This window comes from Saccopteryx bilineata, chromosome 1, assembly GCF_036850765.1.
Source record: "Saccopteryx bilineata isolate mSacBil1 chromosome 1, mSacBil1_pri_phased_curated, whole genome shotgun sequence".
Lineage (NCBI taxonomy): Eukaryota > Metazoa > Chordata > Mammalia > Chiroptera > Emballonuridae > Saccopteryx > Saccopteryx bilineata.
The window spans coordinates 179,861,796-179,878,177 of NC_089490.1; the positions used below are offsets into that span (position 1 = coordinate 179,861,796).

The 16,382-nt window shown below is 36.9% G+C and overlaps 1 protein-coding gene across 1 annotated transcript; it reads right to left on the reverse strand.

The window, feature by feature from the left end:
* Positions 1-2,558: 2,558 nt before the first annotated feature.
* Positions 2,559-10,232, reverse strand: FGB (fibrinogen beta chain). Its single transcript, XM_066280368.1, has 9 exons — positions 10,094-10,232; positions 9,845-9,865; positions 7,035-7,226; positions 6,341-6,524; positions 5,166-5,393; positions 4,518-4,631; positions 4,024-4,149; positions 3,535-3,820; positions 2,559-2,948 (listed from the first exon to the last, which is right to left on the reverse strand). Exons 1-9 carry the CDS (start codon positions 10,160-10,162, stop codon positions 2,717-2,719), a joined length of 1,452 nt encoding a protein of 483 aa, XP_066136465.1. The 5' UTR covers positions 10,163-10,232; the 3' UTR covers positions 2,559-2,716.
* Positions 10,233-16,382: the final 6,150 nt, after the last annotated feature.

Genomic DNA, 16,382 nt, shown 5'->3' on the forward strand with positions numbered 1-16,382 from the left:
TCATTTTCAATTCATCTTTTCATTATCTTCATAAGAGTCATGAGTTCATCTTCTAAATACTGTTTTATATGTTCTAACTTCTTTTTTTTTTAAAGCTCACAGTTATTCCCATGAGGTTCATTTATTTTTATTTTATTTTATTTATTTATTTTAGAGAGGAGAGAGAGAGGGAGAGAGAGAGACAGAGAAAGAGAGGAGAGAGAGACAGGGGGGAGGAGCTGGAAGCATCAATTCCCATATGTGCCTTGACCAGGCAAATCCAGGGTTTCGAACCGGCGACCTCAGCATTTCCAGGTCGACGCTTTATCTACTGCGCCACCACAGGTCAGGCCCTAACTTCTTTTTTATTTTATTCAAAACAGTGATGCTTGAAAGAACAAAATCAGATAGGTATCATTTCTTACCAGGTGATACCTGAAGAAAGTTTACTTCTTTCTAGAGACCCAGATATTAGGTCTCACCCAGGAGTGGTCTCTGTGTTTCTGCAACTTGTACATTAACTAAGAATTGACCATCGGATTACCCAATATTGTGGTTTTTAATTTGTGGTTTTATTTTAGCTCTAGGCAGCGTTAGATCTTCTGTGAGTGTGTAAGGGGGTTTAACAAAGGTCTGAGGGACACTGTCTGTGGACTGGGCTCCTGCCATCTGCCACCCACAATTTAATGGGCTTTTGCTACAGTCAACCTTTCTGCAAAAGTTTTACTTTCAAGTATCTTGCATATTGAGTATCTGTCTGGGCCTTTATTGGAAAATGGGTTCTATGTATTTAAAAAAGGGATATTCAAGATCTTGATAATCATTGGATTCAACCATCCAATATTTATAAACTTATGAAAATCAGCCGTTCTGACAGGCTAATGATTCTAGAATCACAGATGAGTAAGAGCTCATTACCAGTGAAGGAGGAAGGTATGTACGACACATAAATTGCAGTTAGAGTGAGGCTTGAAAACAAAGAGCAATTTGTCAGGCGGGTTTGGGGGAAAGACACTGTTAACAATGAGGGCGTCATATAAAAGGGCCTGACCACTCCTGGAATGGTGAAAAATTCGCTATGACAAGAATGTAGATGTATAGTGAAGAATTTGGGAGTAGAGGCATGGAACAGTGCTGGGACTATTTTCACTTCTAGCTAAGGGATTTGGATTTAAAATTTAGATGACAAGGAAATAACATTAAGCAAGAAAGTAACTTGGTCAGAATTTTCTATTATTAGACAATATATGTGATGACAGAGTAATAGATATCATGAGGGGTAGAACAGAACTAGGGCAGAAGACACAAGTAAAAGTTGAAGTTGGATTGGATTAAGAATTAAGAGAGTGACAGCATTTTCATGATAGAAATCAATAACCTTTGCTTGGATGCAAAGGTTAAGAGGATAAAATTCAGAACCATAAGTTTCCATGAAAGTCAATGGCGGTGATGCTAAATTAAGGTAAGGAGGACCTGGGGTCGTAGGGTTGCCCAGGGCAGCTGGAGTAAGGTGATGGGAGAATACAAGGGAAACACACACACAGACACATTCATTTCTTGGGGAGACATAGAAAAAAATTCACTTTTACCTTAGTTTTGGTGTAATTATGTAAAAAACAAAAACCTGATGGAGACCAGTAAGCCTAATTTCCAGGGGCGATAGGCAACTGCTGCTTCCAGCCTCACTATTCCCCTCAAAAACCAAATGGTGAAAACATGACCCTGATTGTCCACTTGGGAACTTCAATCCCAAAGTCTGGGTAAATGACAGAGTGGTGGTTATCCATGGTGCACAGTGAGATTTTGAATCTTCAAACATTCAGTGCCTGTTTATGAGCCCCTGGAGATCATGAATGTTTCTCTTTTTTTAAAAGTTCAAAGCCTAACACATCGGCTGTGTGGATTACAAAATAAGAAAACATGACTTGCCCTGGCCGGTTTGCTCAGTGGTAGAGCATCGGCCTGGCTTGTAGGAGTCCCGGGTTTGATTCCCGGCCAGGGCACACAGGAGAAGCGCCCATCTGCCTCTCCACCCCTCCGCCTCTCCTTCCTCTCTGTCTCTCTCTTCCCCTCCCACAGCCAAGGCTCCATTGGAGCAAAAGTTGGCCCAGGTGCTGGGGGTGGCTCTGTGGCCTCTGCCTCAGGCGCTAGAATGGCTCTGGTTGTAACAGAGCAACGCCCCGGATGGGCAGAGCATCGCCCCCTGGTGGGCATGCCAGGTGGATCCTGGTTGGGCGCATGCAGGAGTCTGTCTGACTGCCTCCCCGTTTCCAGCTTCAGAAAAAAAAAAAAAAAAGAAAACATGACTTGATTGCAACAGAGACTAGTTTAACTGAGAAATCTTTTTGAAAATTTTCTGTGACAGACCTTACATAAATAAAGAGTTTTTAAAGCAGACTTTTAAATGTAAGTCTTTAGTTTGTCTTGTAGTTTTTCTACAAGGATAGAAAATTCTTCTTCCTAACTTGAAAATTTTTACAAATCAACTGGAACTGAAATTCTGAATACTGTCCACAGTTATCCTGTTAGTTACTTCTTGGTGAGCAATATAAATGAAGAGTACAGAAGAAAATGGTGTGTTAATTTTAATGTCATTTATTAAATACTTTTCCCAAAGAAGTCACATTCACAGCCTTTTGACAGTTTTAAAGGGATATAATATATGAAAAAAAATCCCAATGACATAATATACAAAAATGGCGTTACACAGTGGAAGAATAAAAAATCTGTTTGGGGACTACTGCTGTGGGAAATAGGGCCTGATCTTCATAGACATCTTCTTCATTGAATACCAGGATCCCTTCCAGTTCATCCAGACCACACCATCATCTGTGCCATGTTTTGCCATGTCCCAACTGTAATGTCCACCCCAGTAGTATCTGCCATTTGGATTGGCTGCATGACATCTATTATACCACCATCCACCGCCATCCTCTTTGGAGCATTGTTTCCTGGGATCTGCATTTATCCTAAAAGGAAATGTTTGTGGTTATTACAGCTGAGGTGCTGTCCAGTTAATTCAATGCCAAATACCTACGGAAGCTCCTATGTGCTATACCCTCACCCTGTGGTTTTATAAGCAAAGTCACACTGATACACCAAAGGCCTTCTCTGCCTTGTAGCAAGAAAAGGAGAGAACTGAGTCCATGTGACAAATTCATCCATATCTGTTACCTTATACTGAAATGATAACTTTCTAATCCCTTAGCATTAGAGAACTGAAAATCAAAATGAAATGTCAATATATACATTTGAAAAGAGATACAGAAATTTATCTAAACACTTACTACTCAGGAGGTAAGAGTATTCTGATTCCAGTTCTTTTATAGTTGTATGATTTAATTAAGTTACTTAATCTCTCTAAACTTCATCTGTCAAATGAGAATCTTCATGGCACCCTTATCAGAATGATACATAAAGAGCTTACTTCAGTGGCCAACCCACAGTAACGTTCCAAGAAATGAAAGGTATTAACAATATTAGCTATTATTAATGATGCCAAATAGCAATATGAGTGGTGGCTTTTACAACAGATGGGAAGAACATGACACTTACCAGCCATCGTTGTCTCTGTCGTATGTGCTGAAGAACATGCCATTGTGAATGGTCATGGTTCTGTTTTCTCCCACCAGTTGAGAAGCTCCTTCCAGGAGGGCGTTGCCTGCTGTTCCCTTGTATTTGTTCACTGAGATTTGATACTTGTCTGCCTCGTTCTGTACAGTGAATCCTCCATAGCGTGCCTTTACCTTATCTCCGCTCCAGTCCTCCATTTCGATCAGAAGTTCTGTGGGTCCCATCTTGGTGAGCCGGCTAATTTTATCATTTCCAAGCCAATACTCACCTAAAGGAAAAATAAAATAAAGTCTCACCAAAAACAAAACCTTTCTAAAAATTACCTTTCTACTCTTACCTTCCACACTTTTAAAAAAATAAATTCTTCTTAACCTCCTAAAATGCCTAAAAACAGACTCCCAACACTATATATGTATTTTTTAATGGAAAAAAATTTTCTTAATGGAATGATTTTGTACTCGCAGTTTTTACCTGGTAGGCCACAGTATTTTTTCCCATCTTCATTGGTTGCAATATTGCCAAATCCTTGTTTATACGGATTCCATTTTCTGCCAAAGTCAACACTACCATCTTGACGGTTCTGAATTACTGTCCACCCTTTGGGACAAAGAAAGAAAGAAAGAAAGAAAAATGGCATATTTTAAGCATAACAAATAATGTCACTTTGAGGGAAATGTCTGGATTCTTTGTCTATTTATTTTAGTCCCATCTATACATAGTGCTCAAAAATATATAAATATAACAAGGAAATAAATATGAGAACACTTGAACTCTTTGAAAACTACAAGTGCTTTATCTTACTTCAAATTGTGAATCATAGATAATTTATAACTTTTAAAATTTCACATTGAATTCCAAATCAAATGGCCTACTGTTAGTTATGTCAAAATTAGGTATTATTTCCTGGTGTTTTGTGTTGTTAAAATAATTACAGAATAATAGGTCAACAGTTTTCAAATACTTACCTCCACCTTCTGTGTTCATATCACAGTACACTCTATATGGTTTGATGGAACTGTGAGGCTGAATGAGATACATTTCAGATGTTTCACCTCCATTCCTGATGATTTCCTCACATTCTGCAACCGTAGGGAAACATTTAACATTCAGGAACTACAATATATTGACTTAGTCTTTAGTCACAAATTGTATAAGATGACATAGGTTTTTATTAGAATATTTTATTTTAGACATTTGAGAATATATTATAGAGTTGAATGTCCCTTTTACTGAAAGTCAAACTGAGTTTTGAGTTCTATCTGCTAAGGGGATGAAAAAGCCCTTCTTTATTTTTTGTGTCCTGGAATATCTGCCAGATAGAAACTGTCAGGACACACGGAATGAAGAAACTCCTGCCTCTATTCACTGTTCTGCCATCTCTTCAAGCTATGGTGTACATTACACACGTGGGGCTACTACCATCATTACATTACACTCTGCTCATCAAAAGCATGAAAATATATTAGGCGACATCAGAACACAGCGTGCTAGGAAGGGGCTCTAATGTTGTTAGGATCTGGAGGGGGAATCCACTGGACTTTTTTAGTTCCTTATTTTTTATACAGTGTGAGTTCTTTTGGAACCCTCCAGAAATATGCTTATTAACTAGTTACCTTGGCCAGACACCACAGGAATATTGCAACTAACAGTGCATGGGGTGCGGCAGTAGTCCATTTGAGCTGACACATCAGTTTCTAATTTTTGTATTTTGCTTCTCAAGTTTTCCAGGATTGAACGGAGTACACGAAGGTTACTTGGAATATTAGTATTCAAGGTCTCATCTATATATAATCGCTGCTTTTCCAACTCTGAGGTGTACTCAGTTATTACATTTTCATTATCTGGAAAAATGAAATTATGTAAGAATTGGTAGCATTTTCTCCTGATAAAAATAAACTAAAAGTATTCAACCATACAATTGTGATTAGGGTTTTCTGAACATAAACAAATAGACACTGAGCTACCATCAGGCAGTCATGATATGCACTTATACTTAGGAAACATTATTTGACCCATAGAGTATACAAATTAACATACATTCCAGCTACTATTCTAGTAATTTACCTTCAGGGTAAGCTAAAAATTATGCTTAAAAATAAATATAATAGGTTGTTTATTTCTTTGGTAAGGAAAAAAGAGAAAGTAATATTTAGACCTTCCATCTCAGAAGTTCCACATCTTATGGAGTGGATACACTTGATTTATTTATCCTTCTCATGTAAGTACAGCAGAGCCTTAACATTTATGAGTGATGTCATGATTCCTTTGAAAAATGTCCAAATGTAAGGATGCTGCTTACTGAGCTGTCTATATCAGACTTACTCACCAGCCGATTCCTAACCACCCAGTCAATTGCACTCAATTCAGATCTCAAGATTCAAAGGTCAAGTATTGCTATTTGCAATACAGTTAAGTATAACATGGATTATAGTCATATTCAAAACTTCAAATGTTAAATATATAATTGCTAATTTTTTATTCTGTGAATATTGTCTTCTGAGGCATAACTTTCTTATAGACTAAAAATGAGGGCTCACTGAAAAGTTTTTTATAGAAAATCTTCCTTGCTGATACCACATTGGGAATGAGTTGAATAGTGCTTATCTGACAAGGTGCACGTGAAGGTGACTACGTGAGGACCTCAGGGTAATCAGGCCCACACTGAAAGTCTATGTATGCTGTTTCGGCTAATCGGGAAGTGTTAACTTCTCATAATCATGCATGCCCATAGCAGTCTAACGGTCCCAACTGTTTAACAGAATCGAACAGAAAACACAAGGATATCTACCTCTTACTTGCTTCTGCCTCTTTTTCCACATGTCTTTTAGCAGGGTCATGTGCTGAAAGGTATCAGAAGAGGCCTGGGAAATAGACTCCACGTTATTATTTAACTCATTTAAATTGGCTCTGACTGGTCTTTCCTGTTTTACCAAAGTATCTTGCAACTGACATCCTGTAGGACACAACACTCCCTGCAAATAAAGAAAATATCAGATGTTAGATGAAGAATTGGGGTTATAAATATTTGTGAAAATAGCACATCATGAAAACTGAATGATATCATTAGCCAATGTGAAAACTTGTCGTTTGATTTTCTTTATGTTAACACCAAAAATTCTAGAGTCATTATCATAGTCCTATGATGATTAAAGATAGCCTTTACCACAAAATAAATGGGACTATAAATGTAATAAATAAAGAAAACTTTTTCTCCTGAACAAATGAAATGAGCAAAATACAAAGCTAAAGGCATCACCCCTGTGTCCTCATTTGAAATGTTGGGCCCAAGATAATGAGACTAAAGATAATGAGAAAGGAACCCTCAATCAAAGGTCCAATATGTTTATGTTTTTTATCTATTTCCAAAATGAACAGAATAACAGTGATAACATGGGTCAATGCAACATTAGAAAGCCAAGATGAACATAGAGGCTTTTTCTGCATGGGCCACCCACCACGGCAAGAAACATCAGTGTACCCACCAGATCTGGGTCAGCATGAAGACAGCCCCCAGCATCTGGGGCTTTTCTTTCCACTTTCTTTTGGCTGGCAGCTACTTTGGCTGGACGAGCTCGATAGCCACCTCCACTGATGGGAGGTGGGGCAGGTCTCAAGCTGGGAGCCTGTTCTCTCTTCTTGTCAAGGGGTCGGTGACCGCGGGCATCAAAATCGCTCTTCAGAGAACCAGGCAGAAATAAAATGCAGAATGTTATAGAAGGTTTGAGATGTAACTATTTCAATACCTTCATTTTGTAATATAGGTTGTCACACAACTGATGATTTGTTAAGGTCTACCAACTGCCTACTCTTTGGTGAATCAATAGGCTGCTTAGGTCTCTTTAGTAACAGCAGAAAGAAAAACTGTACGAAAAGCTATTATATCTCAGGTAGTTTTCTGAAGAGATCCTAAAATAAAGCTGCATCAGATTATGAATAATAAAGAGTTCAAGTTCATGAAACCTGTACATGGGAAGGCACAAAATAGGAATCTATATTGTCAGGAAGAATAAATATTTTCAAGTCACTTGGATTATTAAATTTCTATAATTATTAACCCTTTGAGTAGTGGGGTTTTTTCATGCTCGCTGACCCCTGGGAGTGAGTGAGTGTTTGTTTTTCAAAAAATGAAATTAGTTCCAATTACAGTTTTACTAACTTAAAATCATGTTTGTTTGATAACCAATTTATGGAAACAAAAAGAACCTCCATTTGCCTTTTTGTAACATTGCCTTACACATTTTTAAAATAAATTGATCATACTCTGCATGGTCAGGAGGCATGAGGATGTACATGAACATTTGTACTACTCAAAGCGTTATTTCCCCACATTTAATTTTTATGAATTGATGATTAATTTAGATAATTTTTACATAATAATATTCTAAAGCAATATGGATTTATTTATAATAAGAAAAACCTTGACTCTAATATGTTTGAAGAGGAATAAGCACTCTGGAGCTAGACTGCTTGGCTTGACCCTACCAGCTGCTAGCTATAAGATCTTGGGCAAATTACTTTATTTGTGCCCATTTCCCGACCTGTAAAATGCAAATAGTAATAGTTAGAATGTGCTATATAAGATGATTTAAGACATAAATTATTTATTGCATTTAATACCCTCAAAAGAGTAAGTATTCATTATTATTTTTATTGGAATCATACATAACAGGTACTATAGCTTAAGTGGTTTTCCACAATTAATCCCAATCTTTTCTCTATCTTCTATCAATAAAAGTATTTGATAAACTATTCTAATGAAATTTCCTATGTGATTTCTTTATCAAACACCATGATTTTTTCATATGTAAAATAACTCTCAAGGTCTATGTATTGTGACTAAAATTATTTGTTAACTTAAAAATATTATATTAACAGATAACAAAATGGAAAATATGGATTATAATATAAAAAGGTTGACTTGGATTAACTATATTATCATATCATCTTTGTCAGTAATTATACCCTTTTAGGTTTAATTACAAATTAACAAAATGCTAGATTTGGAGCAGAGACTAAGCTTTCTAGTAATGTTGTGAGCCTGGAAGTCATCTAATGACTCTATTTGGAATTTTACTGTTATTCATTCATTAAGTTATAATATTTAACATTTAATTGGAAGGTACAAGGCTTTAAACCCAGGCAGGTTGGTTTCTGATTCCCCCGATTAACTGCTAGACTTAAACTACAGTATCTGTTGTATGAGATGGCAATAAAAATGATAATATATGAAGATGTGGGGGAAATATACATGTTTCATTTCTAAGGTGTGGTTCTCTCTGCTAGAGCTGGTCTGTTCTAAAAGGAATTTTATAAAATGTAATTCATCTGTATATTACAAGTCAATTTATAATAGAAAAAAATATGTTCTTTTAATTTCAGAGTGCTATTAGAGAGGTAGAACTGATGGTCTAGATTTACAAAAGAAAAATAAATGAAAACAATTTTTAAAAAACTTTATGGAATGTAGGTTTATGAAGACCACTTATTGAAATAACTAAAACTAAAAAATTTATTTTGAAGCCTAAAATAATAAACTGTCTTAGTAGGGATTAGTCTGTGAGCAAGAATATAAAAGTGCTTAGCCAAGTACTCTACAAATGTTTACATGCTCTAGACATTTTTCTTACCTAATGCAATTAACCAGTCAAGGATATTTCTATATGTATAGTTTGATAATTAGATTACTTAGATTCCCTTCAAATTTAACAAATGATTCAAAGTGAATCACATCATTTAAACAGTATTGCATACTTTTATTTCTAGTGTGACGATGCTATATGATATACAAGAAATTTGATCATGATTCATTTGATATTATAATTAAAATTCTTTAACTATGTCTTTCCTTAAATGCATTTCTATATTTTTGTTATCTTCAAACCCATAGGAATAAATCATCAAAGATAGTACTTGAAGAAAACACTATTCTATATATGAATAAATTATACTGGGCTATACGTTTCATAATCATTAATAGAAAAAACAAATACTACCTATGATTTAAATTTTCTAATTTGAAAAAAAATTTCACTTTCTATCACTGCACTTGATCTATTCTTTTAGATTTAGTTTATAATCTTTGTTCATGAATAGCCAGTAATGTCAGGAGATAAATATGACCCTTTTTTGCCAAAGAGAACCTATCTACCACAGCTTTTTTTCTTTTAAAATACTGCTGTTTTAGTTTGCAAAATTTTCAGATTTTTATTTTCATAATTTAGTAATGTGTTGCTAGAACCATACAAAATTCATAGCACTTAAGACAACAACAGGTGAGTAAAACTCATCTTACCTTAAGTGTGTCCCCTTCATCCTGGGAAAATGAAAGTGATAAACCAGAAAATGAGAAATTATTATTTCATTTTTTATATAAAAATATTATATAACATTCTTGAACTAAAATAGATCCCTGAAATTGACAATGCCATTTTGTAATTAAAATTAGATTTAATTTCATAAAAATAAATATTCCATATGCTTATAATTCTATTTTACATTAATAATATTAGTAATAATATAATAAAAATAATTTTAAAGTCACCTCATAGTCACTGTTATCTTGGGACTGAACTACAAAAACACACAATAATAGAAGTAATAGATGTTTCATGATTTAAATTTTTTTGGCAGTTCCAAGAAACTATCCTTTGCTTGTGAACTCAACTTAGAGTTCTTCAATCCTATATATACCTGAATCCTCTTTTAGGTATGACTTTAGAAATGGTTACCTTCTTTAGTTAATATTTAATTTTTTGGTTCACTTGTTGGCTGAACTATTTTATCACTTAAGCAACATCTTCCCAGCAAGACTTATTTACTTGTCATTCAACTATTCTCTGTTGGCCGAATTTAGAAACACCAAAGTTCTTCATGGCAGTTAATTGGACAGGATGATGGGAAATTAGGACATTCCTAAAAGAGCTGTGCATCACATTTCCAGTAAGTTACTGTGGATTCTGCACAAGCTCACAAAGAATGTGTGAGAGGGAAAATATTTTTAATCTAAGCACAAAAAATTGAACTTACTCATAAGGCATCCACTAACATCGTGAGCTCACAAAAGGTATACCATAAATGCTTGTTTTGAGGCAATCATGTAATTCAGTCTTAAAAGAAGCCACTAAAATAAAAAAAATATCTATCACCGTGTTTATTAACAGACATTAATCAGAACAAAACTTTAATTTATGCATTATGCTATGATAAAAAACATCAAGAACAAATGTCTTCTTTTTTTCTCTGACACATTTCATATTTTGTTCTTTCTTAACATATGTTAAAATCTTCAACAAATTTTAAACATTATTAAAATAATTAGTAGATTACAGATTATTAGATCAAAATAATTATTATAGTGATTAGATACATATTTGACATTTTATTTGATATTATATATGTCATTTTATATTTTCTTGTATGGTTTACAAAAACTGTTATTTTAACACCAGTGAAGGCTTCATGCATCTATTTCAAATAATTGCTCAGACACTAACTGTGGTCCATTTTTTCCCATCATTCTTATAAGCCACCAAATCCCCCTCTCTCATCTTTTCATTTGCTTATTGCAATCAGGAGTAACAGCTCTTACAAGAATCAATGGGGAAGCCAAAACCAACAACACACAGCCCTGCAAGTGTGCTGCTTTGTATCATTTTCTGGGTATTTTGTATAAAATACGAAACATTCCTATTAATATTTTTAAATGATTGTTAAATGGTTTAAAAATTTTCAAATTATTAAAAAATCACCTTTAAAAATGATTATATTAACAAGATAGCAGGTTTGGAGCAGGAGAATATCTTGTAGATAACACTTGGAAGTGGACTCTTGATAATTGTATGAGACTCATGAAATTTCTTTTTTCTCTAGGTAGCATAGGCTGTTTCCCCAAATTCTTTCCAGACGAGATCGGGTGCGTTCAGGGTGGTATGGCCGTAGGCAGCCCAAATTCTTTTCATTCAGATCTATAGATGCAAAGTGTTATGTTTAAATTAAGTAAAACAATTGGTTGGATTTTAAAAAATATTTGTGTCTCATTTATTAGTAAGTAAATTCTGTACTCCAAGATTTAGTGGTTTGTTTGTTTGTTTGTTTTTTGTATTTTTCTGAAATTGGAAACGGGGAGGCAGTCAGACAGACTCTTGCATGCGCCCAACCGGGATCCACCCAGCATGCCCACCAGGGGACAATGCTCTGCCCATCTGGGGTATTGCTCTGTTGCAACCAGAGCCATTCTAGTGCCTGAGGCAGAGGCCACAGAGCAGAGTCACCCCCAGCGCCCAGGCCAACTTTGCTCCAATGGAGCCTTGGCTCGCAGGAGGGGAAGAGAGAGACAGAGAGGAAGGAGAGGAGGAGGAGCAGATGGGCGCTTCTCCCCTGTGCCCTGGCTGGGAATCAAACCAGGGACTCCTGCACGCCAGGCCGACACTCTACCACTGAGCCAACCGGCCAGGGCAAGATTAATTTAGTTTTAATTGTTCTTAGAACATACAATCTAACTGAAAAGCAAATGTGTATATGTGTTTATTAATTAAAATAAAGATGCAAGAATACTTCTCTTCACAATGTAACTGAGAAAAAGTTTATTTTAATAATCTAGGCAGAGGTTTTTACTTTTTATTTTTTTATTTTTTGTGATAGAAAAAGAGAGAGACATATGAAGCATCAACTTGTAGTTGCATCACTTTAGTTGATCATTGATTGCTTCTCATATGTGCCTTGACTGGGGGGGCCCCAGCTGAGCCAGTGAACCCTACTCAAGCCAGTGACTTTGGGCTCAAACCAGTAACCATGGGATCATGTCTATGATCTTATGCTCAAGCTGGCAAACCTGGGCTCAAGCTGGCATGCTTACCCTCAAGCCGGTGACCTTGGAGTTTCAAACTTGGGACGTCAGCAAACCATGTCAACACTCTATCTACTGCACCACTGCCAGTCAGATTAGGCCGGGTTTTATTTTTAATAATATCAGATTCTTGCTGATTTAAAAAGACTTTTACATATCAATTTTATCACAATAAAAATAAATAAAATAAAAAGACTGTTAAGAAGACCTGTCAGATTTTTTGAGGTGACATTATCATATTATTACTTCAGTTTCAAGCACTGACACTTCATCAACCAGAAATGGAACCATTATTTAGTTTTCAGAAGTTTAAATTTTTAAGTTTCCTCTAGCATATTACAGAATCTTGTACAACATTAAGATAAAAACACCTTTACATTCTCACATTTTTCTATGCTGACTGGCATTCTTGTCATCATCAGTAAGAAGGTGGAAGAAAACTATTAGAATGTACATTTCATGAGAGCAGACTTAATAATCATTCTATAAATAGTACTTGAAAGCCTCCTATGTGCCAGCAGTGTGCTAGGAGCTGGGATAACCCAGTGAGCAAAATAGAAGCAGTAGGTATTCAATAAAAAATTGTAGAATGAATGAGTTGAATGAGTGCACTAGCCTTCAATGAAACCTGCCTCCTAGGCCAAGCTCTGATAATCATTTATCTGATTTAATTCTTGAAACCACTGAGTTTCATACAGATGATGAAACTGAGGCTAGGAGAAGTTAAGTAAACCACCCAAGGCAAACAGGTAGTAAGTACTAGTACCAGGACTTGACCCAGGACTGTGTGAACCTACAGTCAGTGATCTGTGCACATTACACCATATTGCCCAACAAAATACAAACATTGCAAATAATTTACTGGTACCTTTTTGCTTTGTTTGTTGTTGTTGTTTTGGCTAGCCCATTATCTTGGGACTGTAGTGTCTCAGACTGGCACACTCATTCTTAGTCTTTATTTTCACTTTCCTATAGTGGTGTGAGTGTGGATATTCGTGTCTGAGAGGCATGTCTGATGCAGTGATAATCACTATTCATTTCTTTAATTCTAGTCCTTGTTAGATATTTTCTTTCCTGTAGAGTTATAACAGCTACACTAACACACTAAACCGCCTAATATTATAAAGTACGTTACTGTATTTTCAAAGAGAAAGAATAAATTTTGCTTACTAAAATACTTAATTTCTTTAAAATGTTGATGCCATTGGTGGAGGAGGAAGGGAGTACTATTTGCACAGTTATGATTTCAGGTCAACAGTGCAGTTGAATCCTTCATATTCGCTGATACTGTTACATAAGTCAAGGACAGTAAATCAGTGACAGAAAACATCATTGGTCCTGCCCATCAGCTGTCTGGAGTGAAAGGATGATCTGTGGGCATTGATTGTCAATGTACTTGCTGTTGATACTGTTACAATTCATGTCAGGCCCCGTTTATAGAGCACAAGGCAACCTGTGTTCATCATATAAAGTGCCTACTTTGTGGCAAGGTGGTGTGCTAGGTGCCAAGCATATTTTGGTGATCAGGAAAGACAAGCACCCTGTACTCATGACGTTTCATGTCTAGATGGTGAAGGTCACCAAAGCTTTGCCACTCTAAACCTGCCTTTTGAGATATTGATTTTAAGCTTGTTATTAAGAAAGAAAGTACTCAAAATACATTTTTTTTTTGTATTTTTCCAAAGTTAGAAGTGGGAGGCAGACAGACTCCCTCATGCACCCAACCGGGATCCACCTAGCATAACCACCAGGGGGCGATGCTCTGCCCATCTGGGGTGTTGCGCCAGTTGAGGCAGGGGCCATTCTAGCACCTGAGGCAGAGGCCATGGAGCCATCCTTAGCACCCAGGCCAACTTTGCTCCAATGGAGCCCTGGCTGCTGGAGGGGAAGAAAGAGATAGAGAGAAAGGAGAGGGGGAAGGAGAGAGGGAAGGAGAGTGGAGAAGCAGATGGGCGCTTTTCCCATGTGCCCTGGCCAGGAACCTAACCTGGGACTTCCACACGCAGGGCCGACGCTCTATAGCTGAGCCAACCCGCCAGGGCCTCTCAAAAATACATTTGACTCTCCTCCTTTTCTGCCCAAGAGATTCAGATGGAAAGAATGGCTCAAGGAAGGAAATCTTAGATTATTTACCTTAGCCCAATTTGAATTATGAATGGTGATAGGAGAGTGATAAGCAGAGACTTGGTAGCTAGATCACCCTTGTCCTCTTGAAGCAAAACTTTGCCTGCCATGGGTGTTCTAGTCTTCCTCAATTGCCTGTAAAGATTGATATCTTTATTTTTGAAATTTAAGATACCATTTTCCCCTTTGTCCAAAATGACATATAAACCCATTTTTTCCTCACTATGTTAGGGAATTGTTATGCTTATGTATTAAAGTTGATTTCCTCTTGGCAGTCTGTCTCTGTTAATTTTTTAGCTCAGCAAAAATATTATAGAGGCGGGGGAAAAGTTTTTTTTTTGTTTTTTTTTCCCCTATAAGGGAAGACAGAAAATGAAACTATTTATAATGAGATGGACTATGTCTGAGACACGAGAAGGTGAGGCTTTGGGAATAGTGCCTCAGGGACTTAGCTCCTTCAAAGGGAAAAGAGACTTAACAGGAAAAGAAAGGCTTTTGGATCTGAGACTTGTGGTTTGAATCAGTGGTTCTCAACCTTTTTTGGGCCATGAACCGGTTTAATGTCAGAAAATATTTTCACAGACTGGCCTTTAGGGTGAGACGGATAAATGTATCACGTGACCGAGACAAGCATCAAGAGTGAGTCTTAGACGAATGTAACAGAGGGAATCTGGTAATTTTTTAAACATAAAACATCGTTCAGACTTAAATATAAATAAAACAGAAATAATGTAAGTTATTCTTTCTCTGTGGACCGGTACCAAATGGCCCACGGACCAGTACTGGTCCACGGCCTGGGAGTTGGGGACCACTGGTTTGAATGACTGTGTGGTTTATATCATACACTTGACACATGGGAGATATTTGATAAATATGTTGAACAAGGTATGAACGTATGAACGAGTGAATGATTAAATGAATAAAATAAAATACTGCCTTCTTTTCTAAATGGGCATAGCTTTTGAGAAACCGTACTAAATCATTGTTAGTCTCTGTGTGTACTGTTTTTGTGACACTCTATTACATCATTGTTAGTCTCTTTGTATATATTTTCTTGTTTTATCCTGAGCTACAGTTTGAGAACCACTATCCAAGTGGAAATTAATACCGAAGAGCTGGAGGCTCTTGAACCAGAGCTTTGATGTGCAAGCCTGAGAGCAGCATGATGGTGACAGTGACAGCTATAATTTGTTAGCCATTGACAGGGCAGATGAGAAGGGGCCAGCTAGCTCAGTCTCTTATGGAGGGTCTCTCTCTATTGACTTGTAAGATGCCACTTTTTTTTTTTTAAGGGAGCTGATTCATATAGAGCATGGCATATGGAAAAAATAGTGTAGTTTCTTTTTCACACCAATGCCCATCACAATAACTAGAGAAAAGGCAGAGATACTCTTCTGCTTCTGTCACTTGGGATTCAAGACCACAATGCGTGTAATGAACACATGCTGGAGTACTGCCCCCTTCTCTTGGAATGACCCTTAAAATGCAGGCATGGAGCTCCAGTAGTTCTATTAGTATTGTAATACCTTGACCCTCGAGCCACAGGTGACTGAGGTAGGGGTAGACGCTTTACCCATGTCATATTCATGGCAGCATTCTAGAGAGAAAGTCTACCAACTCGAGCAGCAGAAACTCAAACTTCTTTTTTTTTTTTTTTTTTTTTTGCATTTTTCTGAAGCTAGAAACAGGGAGAGACAGTCAGACAGACTCCCGCATGCGCCCGACCGGGATCCACCCGGCACGCCCACCAGGGGCGACGCTCTGTCCACCAGGGGGCGATGCTCTGCCCATCCTGGGCGTCGCCATGTTGCGACCAGAGCCACTCTAGCGCCTGGGGCAGAGGCCACAGAGCCATCCCCAG

What these genes read in the sequence shown, in the direction of transcription:
- FGB (XM_066280368.1), bottom strand. Translation starts at nt 10,162, where the DNA reads ATGAAACATCTATTACTTCTATTATTGTGTGTTTTTGTAGTTCAGTCC. An exon ending in GAGGCAGAAGCAAGTAAGAG is followed by an intron (nt 5,394 to 6,340) that starts GTAGATATCCTT and finishes TCATTTTTCCAG; the next exon opens with ATAATGAAAATGTAATAACT. An exon ending in GACAGAGACAACGATGGCTG is followed by an intron (nt 2,949 to 3,534) that starts GTAAGTGTCATG and finishes ATTTCCTTTTAG; the next exon opens with GATAAATGCAGATCCCAGGA.